This window comes from Rhipicephalus microplus, chromosome 10, assembly GCF_043290135.1.
Source record: "Rhipicephalus microplus isolate Deutch F79 chromosome 10, USDA_Rmic, whole genome shotgun sequence".
Taxonomy (NCBI): Eukaryota; Metazoa; Arthropoda; class Arachnida; order Ixodida; family Ixodidae; genus Rhipicephalus; species Rhipicephalus microplus.
In genome coordinates this window covers 52,593,364-52,610,853 of record NC_134709.1, presented here as the reverse complement: position 1 = coordinate 52,610,853, position 17,490 = coordinate 52,593,364, and the positions used below count along the sequence as shown (strand labels likewise).

Here is a 17,490-nt window from a genome sequence, read left to right as displayed (position 1 = left end):
CGAGTGTAAAGTGGAAACTTTTTCGGGTCACGTAGTGTTCCAAGTGCGTCCTAGTGTTACTAGTTTTACTTAGAGAGCCTGTAATTGGAGGCAAAGTTCTTGTGAAATTCCGTCACCCATACTCGTTTTTGTGTGTTATTTGGCTGTGTTGTCTGTAGCCAACCGGATGTCCTTGTGGTTAATCTCCCTACCTTCCCCCTTTTGTTGCTTCCTTCCGCTGTCTGTTATTGTGTGCGTAAATACCTGTTGGGCGTCGGTATAAATAAGCTCACATTTCTCGCTAGTAAACTGTAGTTACTTTGAGCGTAGTCCACCTGCGTTCCTTCTTGTGTCTCTAACAATCCACATCAAAAGTGGGATGGTGGCTCTGCGGCGGACTCTGGTCTTTGAGGGTGGGGTGGGGAGTGGGCGCATCGGTGAAAATTCCGCATATGCACGGGCGTCACCAAAGTGGAGGTAGAAGGCAGATGTTTTACCCCCCCCCCCCACCCCGACCCAAAATTTTCAATTGTGCTAGCGTATATATAAAAACGCACACAAGACGCACGCATAACGTATCGTTGAGCCCCCCCCCTCCCCTCTTCCCTCACCGAGAATATATGTATGTGCGCGTGTGTGTGTGTGGTGTGTGTGTGTGTGTGTGTGTGTGTTTGTGTGTGTCACTATTTCGAAAGGTGCTGAAGCAGGACGTACCTGAATTCCTGGCCGCCGTCTGTGGTGAAACTGAAAAACAAAAGAAGAGGAACTTTTAAGACGGGGAAAAACGAGACACGCCCCTCGATGAGTGACGATAACTGCACTCTCACCACAATCGAGTGCGGTCGATGATGTCGATACTCACTCGGGCACGTGCCCACCCTGAAGGATATGTTGTCGATGGCGATGTTGCCCAGAGAGTTGGCGCCCACGCTGGCCTCCAGAATAAGCTGACAGAAGGGTAGGAGGGAGGAGGATTGAATGTACAACACAAGTTTCAATTATTGACGAAAGTAGGAAATTTTGACGACTTTTTTGCTTCATACAGCCTCAATGATAACCAACCGATAATGAAGACAGAGAACGTATAGGGGACGCTAATTGCACTGTTTCGTCTATTGCAGTTATTGTAATGTAAATGTAAAAAAAGTGAAGTGGATGAATAGACAACTTGTCTGAGGGTAATAACTGATAACATTAATATAATAATTGGGGTTTGAAGTCTCTAAACTACGATAGTTATGAAAGACGACGTAATAAAATAATAAGTGTTCGGCCTTAGCGTCCCCAAACCACCATGTGAGAGACACTGTTTTGGAGGGCTCCGGAAATTTCGACCACCTGCGGATCTTCGACGAGCATCTAAGCCTAAGCACAGGGACCTCGAGCATTTTCGCGTCCACCAAAAAAGTAACCGCCGTGGCTGGGATTCGAACCTGCGACCTGCGGGTCAGCATCCGAGTCCCTTAGCCACTAGACCACCGTGGCGGACCATTGTTCCCCGAGGTGGCCAAACCCTGAAAAAACGAAGTGTCAGAAAATTTGTTTGGGCTAATGCGGCCGAATCACAAAGAAACGCTCTGAAATCCTCCACAATCGATGGGCTGACGCTTGTGATATGTGCGCAGACTTCGCTGCGTAATTGAATAATGTCATTTTTTTTTCTTCTGAAATAAACCTGTGATTGCCCAACCTACGATGACAAAGTTTGAAAAGAGAGAGAGAATAAAATGAGGGAAAGGCAGGGAGGTTAACCAGAAAATGGAGCATGTGGTTTGCTACCCTGCACTGGGGGAAGGGGGAAGAAAGATGGGAAAGAAAGCGAAGAGGGAAATAGACGCGCGCAAAAAAAGAAAAAAAAAAGGGTGGGCTGGGGTGCTACAGTTTATACAATAGGCCACTGCCACGCAAAAAGTTCAGTAAGGCCTTCACTGATTTTCTGTGAGTACACCAATCATGTCGTCTTTCCAGCACTGATTGTTCAGACAAAGGTCAGTCGTCAAGGCGAGCTAACGCAGCAGCTAGTTGCCGTCTTTGCACGCTGTGACGAGGGCAGTGACAGAGAACGTGCTCTATAGTTTCATCGCTGCCGCAATGACCGCAGGCAGCACTGTCTTCCATGCCGATTCGGAAGGCGAAAGCTTTGGTGAAGGCGACACCAAGCTATAGTCGGCAAAGCACCGTTGTGTCGAGTCGAGAGAGTCCAGACGGAGGCCGGAGTCGACGAGACGTGTCCAGTCTATGCAGTCGCGTGTGCCGTAAGCACTCGGCGTTCCACAAGGATTTTAATTCTGCATTAGCGATTTTTCGGATTGTCATTGCAGCATCAGTCCTTGAAAATGGTATAGATTCTTCTTCACCATATTCGTGTGCTGATCGAGCAGCTGCATTGTCATGTTCTTTGCTCAATATGCCGCAGTGACTTGGAAGCCACTGAAACGTGATTCCGTGTCCTTCGTCGAAGAGGTGGTGAAGCAGCTCTCTAATTTCCAGCACTAGTTCTTCATGAGGTCCCCGGCGTAAGGCGAATATCAAACACTGTAGTGCTGCCTTAGAGTCCGTGAACATGCTCCATTTCTTGGCTTCTTGGTATTTAATAACTTTAATTGCGCTACGTAGAGCAGCAAGTTCCGCAGCTGTCGATGATGTCTGGTGGGATAACCAAAACTTCACCGTTGTCGCTGTTGCAGGAAAGATCACCAACCCTGCAGACCCATCTACTTTAGTTGAGGCGTCACTATATAGATGAGTATGCTCACCGTATTTCTCATATACCAAGAGAAGAGAAAGCTGCTTTAGCACTGGAGACGAGAGCCGGGCTTTCGACCCTATGCCTGGAACCGTGAGTTCAACATGTGCTTAGGTCATACTCCATGGGGGAGTTGAAATTCTGGATGGAGTTGTATATCCCGTAAGAATGCGTGTGTGATATGACATGACTGTCTGGCATAATGAGGCACGAGGTCGGTCTTCTGGCAGTGAAGCTAGATGACGGGCAAGGGCACGAGTAAGATGCCTCACGTGTCCTCTGAGCACTTCCATCATGATATGCGTCTTGAGCGGCTAGTCATTAGCGATCTCGATTGTCTCACCTGTTGATGAACATCGCGGTAGCCCCAGAGAAACTCGTAGAGCCATAGCCTGGATGCTTTCGAGAGTCCAAATGCTGGTTCTACAGGTATTGGTCAACGCAGGCAAACTGTAGCGCAAATAGCCAAGAAAAAGCGTCTTGTACAATTGCGTCATTGCATGTACTGAAGTCCCCCACGTTTTTCCTCCAGGATACTTGAATAAGTTAGCAATTTCTGTCAGCCTCTTCTTCAAGTGGGTCATATGTGGGCCCCAGCAGAGGTCTCTATCAATGAATACGCCTATAAATATGTGCGTCCTGACATATGGTTTGACTTAGCCGTCGATAGATATAGCGTATGGTCCCATTGGCTTTCGACTAAAAGCAATCAATGCGCATTTCGCTGGCGAGATTTTCAGACCCTGGTCCTTGAGGTACACTGATACCAACGACACAGCTTTCTAAAGTCTTGCGCGTACCTGAGGTTTTGTCACGCCAGATGCCCAGACGCAAGTGGGCCATATGTGGGCCCCAGCAGAGGTCTCTATCAATGAATACGCCTATAAATCTGTGCATCCTGACATATGGTTTGACTTAGCCGTTGATAGATATAGCGTATGGTCTCATTGGCTTTCGACTAAAAGCAATCAATGCGCATTTCGCTGGCGAGATTTTCAGACCCTGGTCCTTGAGGTACACTGATACCAGCGTCACAGCTTTCTGAAGTCTTGCGCGTACCTGAAGTCTTGTCACGCCAGATGCCCAGATGCAGATGTCGTCAGCGTACATGGATAACTTGACCACACTTGGTAGCCGTTCTACAAGACCAATGAGAACGATGTTGAAGAGGGTTGGACTCGAGACGCCACCTTGCGGAACTCCACGATGCGTTGGGTGTTGGGAGGTTGGACCATCTCCAGTGTTCACAAATAAGGTCCGCCGTTGTAAATAACTGCGTGTCTAACAATACAGTTGTCTGCCTAGGCCCACTGACTCAATGGTTTCGAGGATGGCGTCATGTAGAACGTTGTTGTATGCTCCTTTTACGTCAAGGAACATGGCAGCAGATAGTCGTTTACCTGCCTTTTGTTGCTGGACATATGTGACGAGATATATAACATTGTCGATCGAACATCGGTGACGGCGAAAACCAGCCATGGCGTCCGGATATATCTCATAGTATTCCAGGTACCATTCAAGCCTGGCCAAGATCATTCTCTCCATTACCTTTCCTACGCAACTTGAAAGTGCGATCGGTCGGTAAGAGGCAACGTCCAGGGGAGATTTGCCAGGCTTAAGAAAAAGTACCAAGTGGCTAATCTTCCAATCTTGCAGAGCGACGCCAGCTTGCCAGGAATCGTTGAAGATGTTAAGGGGTGCTTCTAGTGCCCGTTTACCAAGGTTGCACAGCATCCTGTATGAAATGTCATCCGGGCCAGTCGACGACGACTTATTACATACGACGAGCGCCGCATCGAGCTCCTGTGATGTAAACGGTAGATCCATGCGCGGGTCCCGTGAGTGAGGAACATGATTCACAGTATGTAGGCTTGTGTACGTTGTCTGGCCCACGGTCATAGCGCAGAAATGTGCTACCTCAATTTCGAGCCGGCGATGAAAAAGTGCAAGGGCTTTGAAGGGAAAGCGCTGCTCTGGAACAGAACGTAGGCCTCACACAATTCTCCATATCTGAGACAGTGGTTTATGAGGATCTAGCGACGCACAAAATTTCCTCCATCGTTGGGTGTCTAATTTGTCGAGGCGCCGTTGTATCTTCTTCTGGATGCGCCGGGCTGTTCATAGATCGTCCGTGGAATTGGTGCGTCGGTATCGTCTTTCGGCACGACGGCGGATCGCACGAAGTTCCTCCAGCTCGAGGTCAAATTCAGAGTACTTCGAATAGCATATTATTGTGCGCATAGCCGCATGTGCAGTTTCCTTAATAGCTTGCTGAAGACCATTGGACAGGCCTTCTTCACAAGTATCCTCAAGTTGAGTTTTGAACACAGTCCAATCTATTCTTTGTGTTGTGGTAGAGAAGCACGTGTTAGAAATACCTTTAGTTTTCAGGTAAGTGGGGATGTGGTCGCTTCCGTGTGTTTCAATGTCGAAAAACGACTTTACCCGTGTAGCAAATCGGCGTGAAACAAAGGACAAAGCAAGGCAGCTACTATATGTAGTGCCTCGCAAAAATTTAGGACTGACGTTATTCAAAAGGACGAGACCATGGTGGAAACCAGTGATCCTAGACGTCGTCCCGTTGAATTAAGCCTTGAGCTACCCAGATGGGATGATGCGCATTGAATTCCCCGGTGATAACCCACGGACCCGGATGTGCCCTTAATACGCCGTCTAGTTTGTTGGCGTCGAATTGACTTGATGGGGATATATACACACATAGAAGTGCGAATGTCACCTTTCCTTTTTTAACAGACAAGCACACATAATGATTGCCGTCGTTAGGTTGCACTTGCTGGACGACGTAAGTAAGCTCCCGGCGAATAAATACAACAACCTTGCTACTTTCGATGTCACTTGAGGAGAAACATGACTCGTAGCCGGATAGTCTGATTGGGTGCGAATATTTCGGTTCACATACAATCATGATAGGAAATCGGTACAGATGAACGAACTGGCGAAAATCAGATATGCGAGATCTCAGACCTCTTGCGTTTCACTGAAAAATCGACGCTTCTCTGACCTCCTGTCGGAACGACTTGTGATTGTCGGCCATTGCTTTACAGGAGGCTTGCAAGGACCGGGCTCAACCCATCCAGCACCTGTAGGCCACTCCTAGCAGATGGCGTATCGATGCTTGTCAGAAGACTTCTGATGACACTCACAATGGATCGCGGCATCGGAATAATTTGACGATCTGCTGTTGGAGCCTCGTCAACAGCAGCATTGGCTTTCACTGAGAGCAGAGAGCGGGAAGGCTGCTCGGAAGGCCGTGTGTTCGCAAGCACCGGCCAGTCTTCTGGGGTGAGAGGCTTCGCCACTGGAGGTATTCTTGTACTCTCTGGCTGTTGATGGTGGTGTAGACCTAAGTGGTGCATGAGTATCACCATGACTGGAGCGCTTCCGTCGGTGGCGACGTCGACGCCGGATTTTCTGTGAAGCTTCTCTATGGGTGGAGTAATCCCTGACCATTTTGTTCCAGTATACCCATTTCTTTCTTGAGTCTTGGGCATTCCTTAGACGTGGCTTCATGCGTACCTCGACAATTGCCACACCTATAAGTTGTTGCACAACAGGTGTCTACCGTGTGCGCCTCCGCGCACCGGGGGCATACGGTGGAGTTCGCACAGACGCCCTTGACATGGCCGATCTTGAAACACTTGTGGCACTGAAGCGGCTTTGGGACAAAATGCCGTACTACATGCCGGAAATGTCCCACCTTTACGTGCGTAGAGATTGAGCCGCCCTTAAAGACTATCTTTACGCAGCGGCTGTTCCCGAGGCGGCTTATATGCTTAATGACCACTCCTTCGTACGCCGGTTTAATCAGAATGGGTAGATCCGTGTTTGGGATTGCCAAGTCAATGTCGTAAATGACACCTGCAGTGCAGGCCCCACTCATCGGTACGACCGCTCGTACTTTGACATCTCCGAACTCTGTCATCATTCGAAGCTTCTCCAGCGTGTCTGCATGTGTTGTGTCAGCAGCTAAAACGTTCTTACGTGTGTTTAGCCGGACCTCTTTGATTTCATTTTGTGCTGTTCCCTCAAGAACAGTGGAGATAGCTTGCCTGTTCAATTTGCGAAGGCTGACGGAAGGATCCAAGGGCATGAAGAGAATGGTATGCGGACAGCGTTCACTCCTTGCCTTCACGGTTGACGTGCTTGCTGGTGATGACGTCTTGATGAGCCTCCTTTTGGCCTTCCGACTCTTCACAGACACGAAGCTGACATCTGATGAGTCGTCGCCGTCGACTGAGTAGATGTCTGTGTCTTCACTGGAGCTGCACCAAGAGGCTTGTTTCCTTGCGGAGCTTACGAATGTTGAGCTGTAGCCAGACGGGCCAGCAGTTGGCTCTTCGTCCATGGGCACGAGAGCAGGAGCATCTCTTGAGCCGTCACTGGTGTTGAACCATGAGCCTTGAGCCACAGAAGAGCTTGAGGGCTCCGACATTTGACCACGTGGGCCTGTAGAAGTCGCTGCTGCCATCACCACAAGGCGGGACGCAGAGAGCGTCCAAGGAATTGTGGAAAATGTAACGAAAAACAGTTAGTAGTGACAAACGTGTTCTATCACTAAGTAACTTCGTCGTCGTCTATAAAGTAAAAGTCTACAATTGTCGTCTACAAAAGTCTACAAAAGTCGTCTATCAAGTTTGAAAAGTCTACAATTGCAGTCAACGCCGGCTGTCGCCAAGGCTGGGAAGCATAGGAAGGCTCGGGCGAGCATTGTTCTCGCGAACATCTATAGAAAAGGGTGCTGCTTCTGCTGACATAGTGGCGTTTTTCATCGAAACTTAACGCTTTTATCAGCCCTCAGCAAAGTCCAGAAAGAATAGGGAGTTTTAGATTACCGTTTGCAAGCACTGCGGGCGTTGCAGGCATAGCGGGCACCATATGAGTTTTAGTTTAGCGTTTGCCCAGCTGCGAACCGCAACAAACGATCGCAGCGACACCATAGCCTCGAAACCAGCGCTTGCGGGCCACATGCGGGCCGCCATAATCACCCGTAGCCTCGAAACCAGCGCTTGCGGGCCACATGCGGGCCGCCATAATCACCCGTAGCCTCGAAACCAGCGCTTGCGGGCCACATGCGGGCCGCCATCATCGCCCGTAGCCTCGAAACCAGCGCTTGCGGGCCACATGCGGGCCACTTGCGGGCCGCCATTACTGCACGCAATTTCGGATTTTTTGCGTGCGGTCCGCGAATGCGAACGCCGACTCGCGTTACGACGCATGCGCAGTGGCAGCGACCGCACCACAAGTGCTCACGGTGCGCTATTCTAAAACTCCCTAATTGCTGCGTAGCTGGCTACGCGAACACGAGTGAAAACTCGCCAAAAACGCCATCGACTACGGCGACGGTCAACTGCCGCTGTTCCACGGATAGGATAAGCACTCGTGCTTCCTTTACGGAAGCGTTGGAACGATTGCCATGTTTATTTTTTTTTTGAGATCAATTATACAGACACTCTCGGCTGGATATCACCACCAGATTGGGCGTCGGCGTCGATGTCATGTACCGTATAGATCCTTTCACTGTTTACATACACAGACCGTCGATGACTTCCGGTTTCGTCCGCCAATGTGCCTTAATAGCATAGGTGGGCAAGAAGAGCGTTAAAAAAATAGCCCACTGACTTTCTACAGTTTCGTTGCAAAATATATTCAAACATATATCTTCTTTTAAGCAACATAAAAACTGCAAGAGATTGCTTTGAACATTACGCACGTTCTTTTTGTCTGGAAAACTGACAAGATACTTTCCTTACCTTTGAAAAAACTTCAAAACGTCCTTTCAGTTTTCACGTTATGAGCTGGTAAATGAGGTAACCGGAAGTTTTTTTTTTGGGGGGGGGGGTGGGGGACACAACGCTTGCAATCTTGAAACCATCCATATGTATATGCATCTATATATAAGAAAACGCAAGATGGAAGAAAATAAAAAAAGAGACTCCTGCGCGCGGAATCAAGCGTGGGACCTCCGCGTCGTGAATGCGAGGCGTTGACCACTGTGGGGTACCTCCTGAAACGTTCAAACGGCAAGCTATTTATATATACCACGTACCGCTGTTGGCGGGCATCTCGGGGGGAACTATCGTGTTTTGAGCATTATCAGCAAGATGGCGCAATGCCCGCGCGGCAGTTCTCATCTTTCACGCGTACTTTGGCCCGTAGAGAAGAGGGCCGTGGCGATCTCTTGCGCGCCCTTATCTCCCGATGGAGAGGACCATACGTCTTGGCTGGCGTTGGGCTTGCACTGGAACAATTCTGTTGTAGTTATGGGGCGTACAAAGGTCACTGAAATCGTTGCACAGCCTCCGTTTGCGAAAAGGGCGCGCATTTCATACACAGCGAAGTAAAAACTAAGACGCTTATTCGCGTGCATCTTTACCTGTGAGTACGTTTCGTGCGTCATTTGTGCGTAGATAGAAACGCGGGGCACGTTTCGATCTGCTTGCCATTCTGCGCGTGACCTTCCAATTTCTTGCTATCACGTTCATTGCTTCACCATTGCGGCAAAGCTGCGACTTTTTTTCCGCTTCATTCAAGTCACTAAAGCTTCACTGAACGTTACAACCTATATAGTTGGTCGTCTCGTCTAGATTTTACAAAGTACATTGTACACGAGGTTGTTGTTACCGATGTGGCACGATGCCTCCCCTTAAAATAGTTAAATAACAAATGATGCGAAGCGCAAAGCCGTACTATGTGTAGTCGAGTAATTAAGAAATCTTTGCACTGAAGCAATTTAGGGAAATGACCATGTGCTAAAAGCAAGTACAAGTAGCAGCACCCTCAGAAAAGCGCCGACTGAACCTAAGGTGCTGCGCGAATGCGGCTGCACCGCCGACCTATCCATGGCCCTGGCATGCGACCTTCGGTGCAAAATGTTCGCTGTGCTCTCACGTCAGATATCTGCATATTGGCTGTACAATCTGACAGCTGCGACAACTGACGACTTTGGATAGAACATTGGACCTCGTTTTGAATGCCTCTGCGCATGACTTCGTGGTTTTAAAAAATGTCTGAAGTTTAAGCGCTGACGTATGTTATCATTGCACATTAGCTTTACATAAGCTGTGAAATTAAAAAAAAAAGGTGATTCTGAAATCTTCAAGTTTTTTCGGCTGTGTTTCTTCTGGTGGTGATAGCTACGGGGTTTTTTTTTTGTACCTCTTTTGTACAAAATGGGTGAATGCAATATGCCCATGTTGTTTCATTGTAGTATTGGATCTCTTTATTACGACGAACACTTTGATTTGCAGCCAGCAATTTCTGAACGATGAAAGGTCAAACGATCCAATAAACTCCACCGACGTAGTCACTGCCAAAATCGAGGTTTATACGCGCGATTTTTCTCACGTTTACAGTGCTGACTTGTAAGTTTTATCAGCGCTGGCATTTCACGAGCACGGCTCCCGTGCAAACCATTCGCCCAGAAGGAGTGGGCGTCGAGGCATTCCACATTCGCCGGCGCGGCAGTGCCTCCTCAAAATCTACCATACAGAAACACACGACACATAAACGAAGCTAGTATGTCCATATAAAGAATGGTTCACGTTTAACTAAAGGAAGTCATTAGTGTTCGGGGCGTTACAAAGAAAGCGGCGTATTCACGATGAGTGCCACTTTGTAAGAAAGCTCGTTGATGTTTTATAACACAGGATTCATTTGGCGCGAATTTAACGATGGCCCATAATCCAAGAGAACAGGACGGGCGCCGAGCAAAATGGAAGACGGAGAGAGAACTAACGGAGGCGTATTACATAAGGCAAAAGGGGCTATGCCTGCGTCAGCATGGTTTCACTATCTCTTCAGGGTAAAGAGATTTTCTCAACAGGACGTTGCGGTTTTTTTGGCTGTCAAGAAAAAAAAGACTATGACACGCGCACACATCGCCGCGCACTGGTTTGATCGTGTCATAAAATCTTTCCACGGTGGAGTAAGATTGAAAGCTCGGCGTTCGTCCTGTTTTTTCGCGTTATCTGACCTCGCTCAGTTTGCCCCAGAAGTATCGGCAGTGGTGAATCGGTACCAACAATAGCTCAAACCAGAATTCTGCTATAGAACTTGTCGATGCTCGTCACGTGGCAAACACTTGGCGCGTATGGTGACAATGTCGTCCCATAGGGGCGTCAAATTGGACACATGTCCACTGTCGTTAAGAGTGGTTCCGTTGCGCACACTCAACTGCAGAAACATTAATTTGTAACGCGCACAAAGTGCAAATCACGCCCACACCATTCGCCCATGCTCGGAGTGAAAGCGGACGTCGCCGGCACAAAGGCCGCTTGCGGGTTACAACGGCAGCTGCGCACCAGCGTATGGTCTATAGTGGTCCCGTGAGTTGGCTGCAACTTCAGAAGCACAGAGTTTCCTATAGATACGCCAGAAGGAACTCTGGCGCTAGTGCCTATGGGAGCTGCAACTCACGGTGCTTTAACCAGCATGACAATCATGGACCGGCAGTACACGGATATGTGATATCTTCGTTATTTCGGCTACGTTTGGCTACGCGTGACCTGAAGCCGCTCGGTCACGTGACGACGGTCGGCAAATATTCAGCAGTTCCACTTCACCACCTCATTGTTTTAGGCTCATCAATTCGAAATGGGTCACGAAGTTCACAACGGTTTGTTCTTTTAAATGAAATGAAACCAAAACACAACAATTAGAAAAAAAAAGCCACTAGGGTGATCGAATCCCGCAAGCACGAAGACGATAGGCAAGCTGATGTGCTGCCCATCATTCCCACGGTGGCTGAACGATTGCACAGCCCGAGTCACCTCTAGCTAAATTGAGGGAACTACGTTTAAAAGTCCGTGACATTTACTTCTCAAACGCCCATGCATACGAACCTGCAAGAGTGGGCACGTACTCTTGAGTGAGGTTTTGAGACCTCGCCTTCTGAAAACATTGCAGAATACGAGAGTGGGACTATTTCATTAGTCGCGGTTATAGTGAACTAGAATATCGTATTCCAGTTCACTATAGTCACCATTCAGTTATAACGACGTATCATAGTGCGATTTTTGTTGGGGTTTTCGTTCCGCTGTTTTGCGCTACCGGGAAAAACGACGCTGCGCTCACAGCGTCGTACGCAAAAGCTCGACGGACGCACTTTCTCTTCGACATCTCCATCTTTACAACATACGATAAATAAAGATTGTTTGCTCTTAGTGACTTAAATTTTAAATATGAGAATAAGTGTACTAAATTTTTTTGCCTTATCTAGCAACTTGGTTAGGAATGAGACCATTGACCAGCACATTCAATGAGGTTGGGATAGTACATATCATGTGTGCAGCGCAGTTGTCAGTTGCAAGAAATAATGTAAAAGTAAGGAATGAACCAGGCTGGTGAGCGACATACAAACATGCTGTGTCCCAGGTCGTACGATCTATTCCTCGCTTGCACTGACTCGCTATTTATTCACGTACGCTACAAGAACACAAATATCTGGCATTTTTGCTTCCTTGGATCGGGAAAAAGCTTTTGATCGCGTAGAATGGAACTATCTCTTCGCCGTGATTGAGTGTTATGGCTTCCCAGCACATTTAACCGACACCCTCCGCTTACTCTACACAGACTTAGAAACGTAATTAGTAGTGAATAGCTATACATCTCAACCTATTGCAGTAAGTAGGGGCATTCGACAAGGCTGTCCCCTCTCCGCGATTCTCTTTGTATTATGCATAGATCCATTATTGAAACAAATCCAGAAATGCACTTCGATACGCGGTTTCCCTCTTCCAGGCTTGGGCGAAGTGAAAGTAGCGGCATACGCCGATGACATCTCGTTGTTTATTCGGAACATGAATAGCTACAGAGCCTTTCTGCGAACATTCCACACGTATAGTTATCTGTCGGGAGCACGCCTTAATCCCGGAAAAAGCAGGGCATTGTGCTTTGGGATGCACATTGAAGAGTTCCCTGATGGCGTCCAAATTGTCCAAGGCGTTAAAGTCTTAGGTGTAACTTTCTTTTCGACTGGTGAGGTAGCCCGCACCACATGGAGAGAAATCCAACACAAAGTGGACAGACGCATTGAAGTCGTCACAACGTTTCAACTACCTTTTAGTGAAAGAGCTTATCTAATTAAATGCAGCATAACAGCGCCACTGCTTTATGTAGCCAGAATTGCCCGACCACCTCGACGGGTTTTGCTGAGAGTGGCTACTGCGTGCGGCTCCTTTTTTTGGGATGGCCACGCCGAAGCTGTTGCCAGAGCCTTGGTCCGCCTACCAGTAAAATGAAGAGGGCTCAGTGTAGCCAACCTTGATGTAATGTGCCGCATGTTGGCTCTCAAACACACCTGGGTACTCTTAGACAACTCATCGTATAGAGGCAGGCAACTTGTAGTGTATCTGCTAGGAACCTCGAGAAGACTTTTTGGTTTAGAAAACGACACGGGACCAGCTGCTGAGCAGCCACCAGCGTATTACACACATGTTATAAAATCTTTGCAACAATAGCGAAACGATTTTCCAGTTGAAGAACTTATGGAAATATCCCCCACCGACATGAGCGAATTAATAGCATTTAAAAGCCTATCTGAAGAACAACGCCGGAAATGCCGGGCGAAAAGACGCTGGACTCTTACAAACAACAAGTATCTCCCCTCAGAGGTCCGTGACCTAAACTGGCTTAGGGAATGGGGGGCTTTGCCAACGGCCGACCACCTTGCGGCGTGGGGCGTGGCGCCCTCCGCCACATGCCCGCAATGCGGCCGCGTCGAAACACTAAACCATGTCTTCCATGAATGTATAGTAGCGCGCACCTTTTGGCGCATGGTTACCAGGATGTTCCAAACAAGTATGCAGTGGAAGTCTAGCCAGAGGGATAACTTTGTCGTACTCTTAATGGCTATCGGAGCCTTCGTCTTATGGAAACGAAGGGGACTGGCTTGCCTGAGGGGACGCCCCTAGAGAGCCATGTTTCCCCTACTACATTGGCTAAGAAACATAATATTTATGCACCTTAACGCAGAACTAGTTATGCTGGGAGAGGAGGCTTTCCTTCGACGGTGGTCTACGCGATTTATCATCGTAAAAAACAACAGAGTGTCCATGCCTTTCCTCCCCTATTGAGGAGGTGGGCTAGAGCTTGTACCACTGTGACATTACAGTTTATATTTTTCTTTTCTTCTTTAGAAACATGTCCTTTTGTGCAATATTGTTCTTGAGCGCGAGAGCAAATTGTCCTCACGGCTGAATGCAAAATATCACGCTACACTGTGAATGACCTCTCCTTGTTTGTTCATATAGCCTTACTGTTTATTTAAGTTTAATCATCTCGATGTCATGAGTGCCCTGTCTTTGTTGTACAATTTTTGCATTGTACATCACCGCGTACGCTATAAGTTCTTTCGCTGTATATAACAGCTTGCATTGTACATACGCATTGTTCACCATTGTCCATTTTCATGTGTGCACATAAGCTGTGTAAGATATATCCGGAAATAAAGTTCTCTTAAACTAGGCTGGCGGGACGGCTCAGTGCTTTCCCATATTGAGTACGAAGTACTCAAAATCGTTAAACATTTTTTTCTAAACACCCACGGGACGGCTTTTTGCTCTCCCATATTATAAAACCAAGTACTCTAAATTGTTGACCATTTTTTATAAACTCAAAGCATCACTTCTTTTTTCTTGAGCGGAACAGCTCAGTGTCTTTTCATAGTGGAGTACGAAGTACTCGACATCGTTAGACATTTTTGTCTAAACACCATAGAGTAAAGTCAGGTGCTGCGTTAAAATTTTCAAAATGTTCATATTTATTTATTGGTTCCCCAGACGCTTGCCCAAGTCACTCTTTTGATCTTCAAAAAAAAAAAAAAACATTGGCGGATCCCACGTACAGCGAGAATCGATCATATGCGAATGAGGAATGAGAAATGTTGCTATGTCCCTTTAAAACCAGCAGAACGTTACGAGCTGGAGGTAAATGATGCCGTACATGACTTCCGTGTCATGATTATCATGTTCGGATGTGTCGTTTATCTTCGTCACATATTCAAGCCGCGCACTCATACGAAACTTAGCATATGTGGAGCTAGCGAAACGGTCGTGAGCACGCTATGAGCGTGGTATGTTGTCATGTTCTTACATGACACGCGTGTCGGGATTATCATGTTTCCACCATTCATATATTTCGTCATCCATTGACGTCACGCAACACCAAATTTGGTATGTGTGGAGCTACAAAACGGCCGCGAGCGCATCATGAAGGGCCCAATATACTCCTAGGTAGCATTGACGCGCACGCGCGCTGGGCACAGCGACGCAACGTTAGCATAACGCGAGCACTGTATAGTCTGACGCCAGGCGCGAATAGCGTCCGTCGGTATGCGGCCTGACGGCAACCGGCGCTAAATGCGACATGCTGCATTTCGCGCCGATGCGTTACTCAGACAACACTCTGTCTCCCGCTTTTCGTGACGGAGGGGCGCCGGACGCGCTGAAATGCGCATGCGTCAAAGCAATGCAGCGCTGCGCGCGCCTGCGAGTACATGGCAGGACCAGCGCCTGGCGTGGCAACGCCGGCGTGACGCAACGAAATGAACGCCGGCGAGCATGCGCACCGCGTCACGTCGAAATGTATTGGCGCCTTGACTGTGGCATGTAGTCATGTTCTCACATGACACGCATCTCATGTTTATCATATTTGCACCCGTACATACCTTCGGCACCCACTCACGTCCCGTAATACAAAATTTGGTATAAGTGAAGCTAGCGAAACGGCCGCCAGCGCATCATAAGCGTGGCATGTAGTCATGTTGTTACATGACACGCATCTCATGATTGTCATGTTTGCACCAGTCACATACCTTCGACATCCATTCACGTACCGTGATACCAAATTCGGTATATGTGACGCTAGCGAAACGGCCACGAGCACATCATGGGCGTGGCATGTAGTCATGTTGTTACATGACACGCATGTCATGATTTTCATATTAGGGTCTGTCGCTTGTGTTCGCCATGCAATCATGCCATACCATACAAGTTTTGTAACATGCCATGTGAACGAAACCACCGCAACAGTTTCAGGACCCTAAAATGTAAGTCATGACATTCATGACATTATGACTAGTGAAATATGTTCTTCATACAGTAATGTTATGCCATGCCAAGTTTTATATGGATACGATCATCGAAACGGCCACGAGCACATCATGAGCGTGACATGTTTGTCATGTTGTTACATGACGCGCATGTCATGATTTTCATATTAGGGTCTGTCGCTTGTGTTCGCCATGCAATCATGTCATACCATACAAGTTTTGTAACATGCCATGTGAACGAAACCACCGCAAGAGCGGCAGGACTCTAAAATGTAAGTCATGACATTCATAACATGCATAACATGATTTTCATGTTATGACTAGTGAAATATGTTCTTCATACAATAACGTTATGCCACACCAAGTTTTATATCGATACGATCATCGAAACGGCCAGGAGAGCTAAATGTCGCAGACGGATAGATAGATAGATAGATAGATAGATAGATAGATAGATAGATAGATAGATAGATAGATAGATAGATAGATAGATAGATAGATAGATAGATACGCTCAAAGTCGCTGAAGTTCGCTAAGAAATGCTTCGCATTTAAAAACGCATTAGTAGGTTGGGGTCAGTCAAAATGAAACGCGATACTCGCGTCTCCCTGCCGGCGTGAGTGGGCGGATTGCAGCCAAGGAGGATTTAAAAATTGCTTCTTTAATCCTCCTTGATTGCAGCAGGGATACACGGGGTCTGCGTGCCCCTAACGGCCGACGTCAGCGAACATAAGATGAGATGACAAGAAGCTTGATTGATTGATTGGTTGATTGATTGATTGATTGATATGTGGAGTTTAACTTCCCAAAACAACCATATGATTATGAGAGACGCCGTAGTGGAGAGATCCGGAAATTTCGACCACCTGGGTTTCTTTAACGTGCACCCAAATCTGAGCACACGGGCCTACAGCATTTCCGCCTCCATCGGAAATGCAGCCGCCGCAGCCGGGATTCGATCCCGCGACCTGCGGGTCAGCAGCCGAGTACCTTAGCCACTAGACCACCGCGGCGGGGCAGGACGACAAGGAGGTAAGGTTCAAGGTGAAAGCCTCAAATGTAGGGTGTTCTGATGCACACTTTCTCTGCATCTGCGGGCCGCGTCTACTGCAGTGTGGAATGGGGCGCTCGCATCGAGGCACACTACTTTATTGGGCAGTTTTCGAATAGCGTAGGCAAACGCTTTCCGTTTCAGTTACTGCCGCTGCGAATGCGTCATAACACTAACCGCCGTTATAGCGTTTGCAGTCCACCCGCAAGAAATTCGAAATAGCGAGTGACCCTCGAAACACTTTGCGGTTACTTGAGCGTGCATCAGCGTTTGCGGGGGATTATAACGCTATTCGAAAACTCGTATGACGTTCATGCGCCAACGCCTCGCCCTCAACGCCCAGCTATCTTAGCGTACGCTATCCGACAACTCCTCAAAGAAAACAAGCACACATTCCGTTTGCGTGCCATTTCACAGGGACTGCAAAAAATTGGCGATTGGTGATGCCATTATCTTATGGCAAGTGGGAAAAAAAACATGGCGGATCCCTGGGTCATAGGAATCGTGCAACTTGTTTTCACAGATGTAGGGATTATTGCGTTGTGATGACGACATTTCGTACAATGTCCAACGGTGTTCGGTCACTGTGGAACCACATGACGAGAACACACCCACGCCGACGCCTTAGTGGCACATCTTCATCGC

At 47.8% G+C, this 17,490-nt stretch overlaps 1 protein-coding gene across 2 annotated transcripts in view; it reads right to left on the bottom strand.

The window, feature by feature from the left end:
- The window catches only part of LOC119181695 (MAM and LDL-receptor class A domain-containing protein 1), an 82,419-nt gene that overhangs the window by 21,925 nt on the left and 43,004 nt on the right, over positions 1–17,490 (bottom strand). For both annotated transcript variants that reach the window (XM_075875654.1, XM_075875653.1), the window contains 2 exons: positions 842–926; positions 694–723 (listed from right to left, as the gene is read on the bottom strand). In XM_075875654.1, coding sequence (XP_075731769.1) covers positions 694–723; positions 842–926 — 115 coding nt within the window. The remainder of the gene's footprint in view (positions 1–693; positions 724–841; positions 927–17,490) is intronic.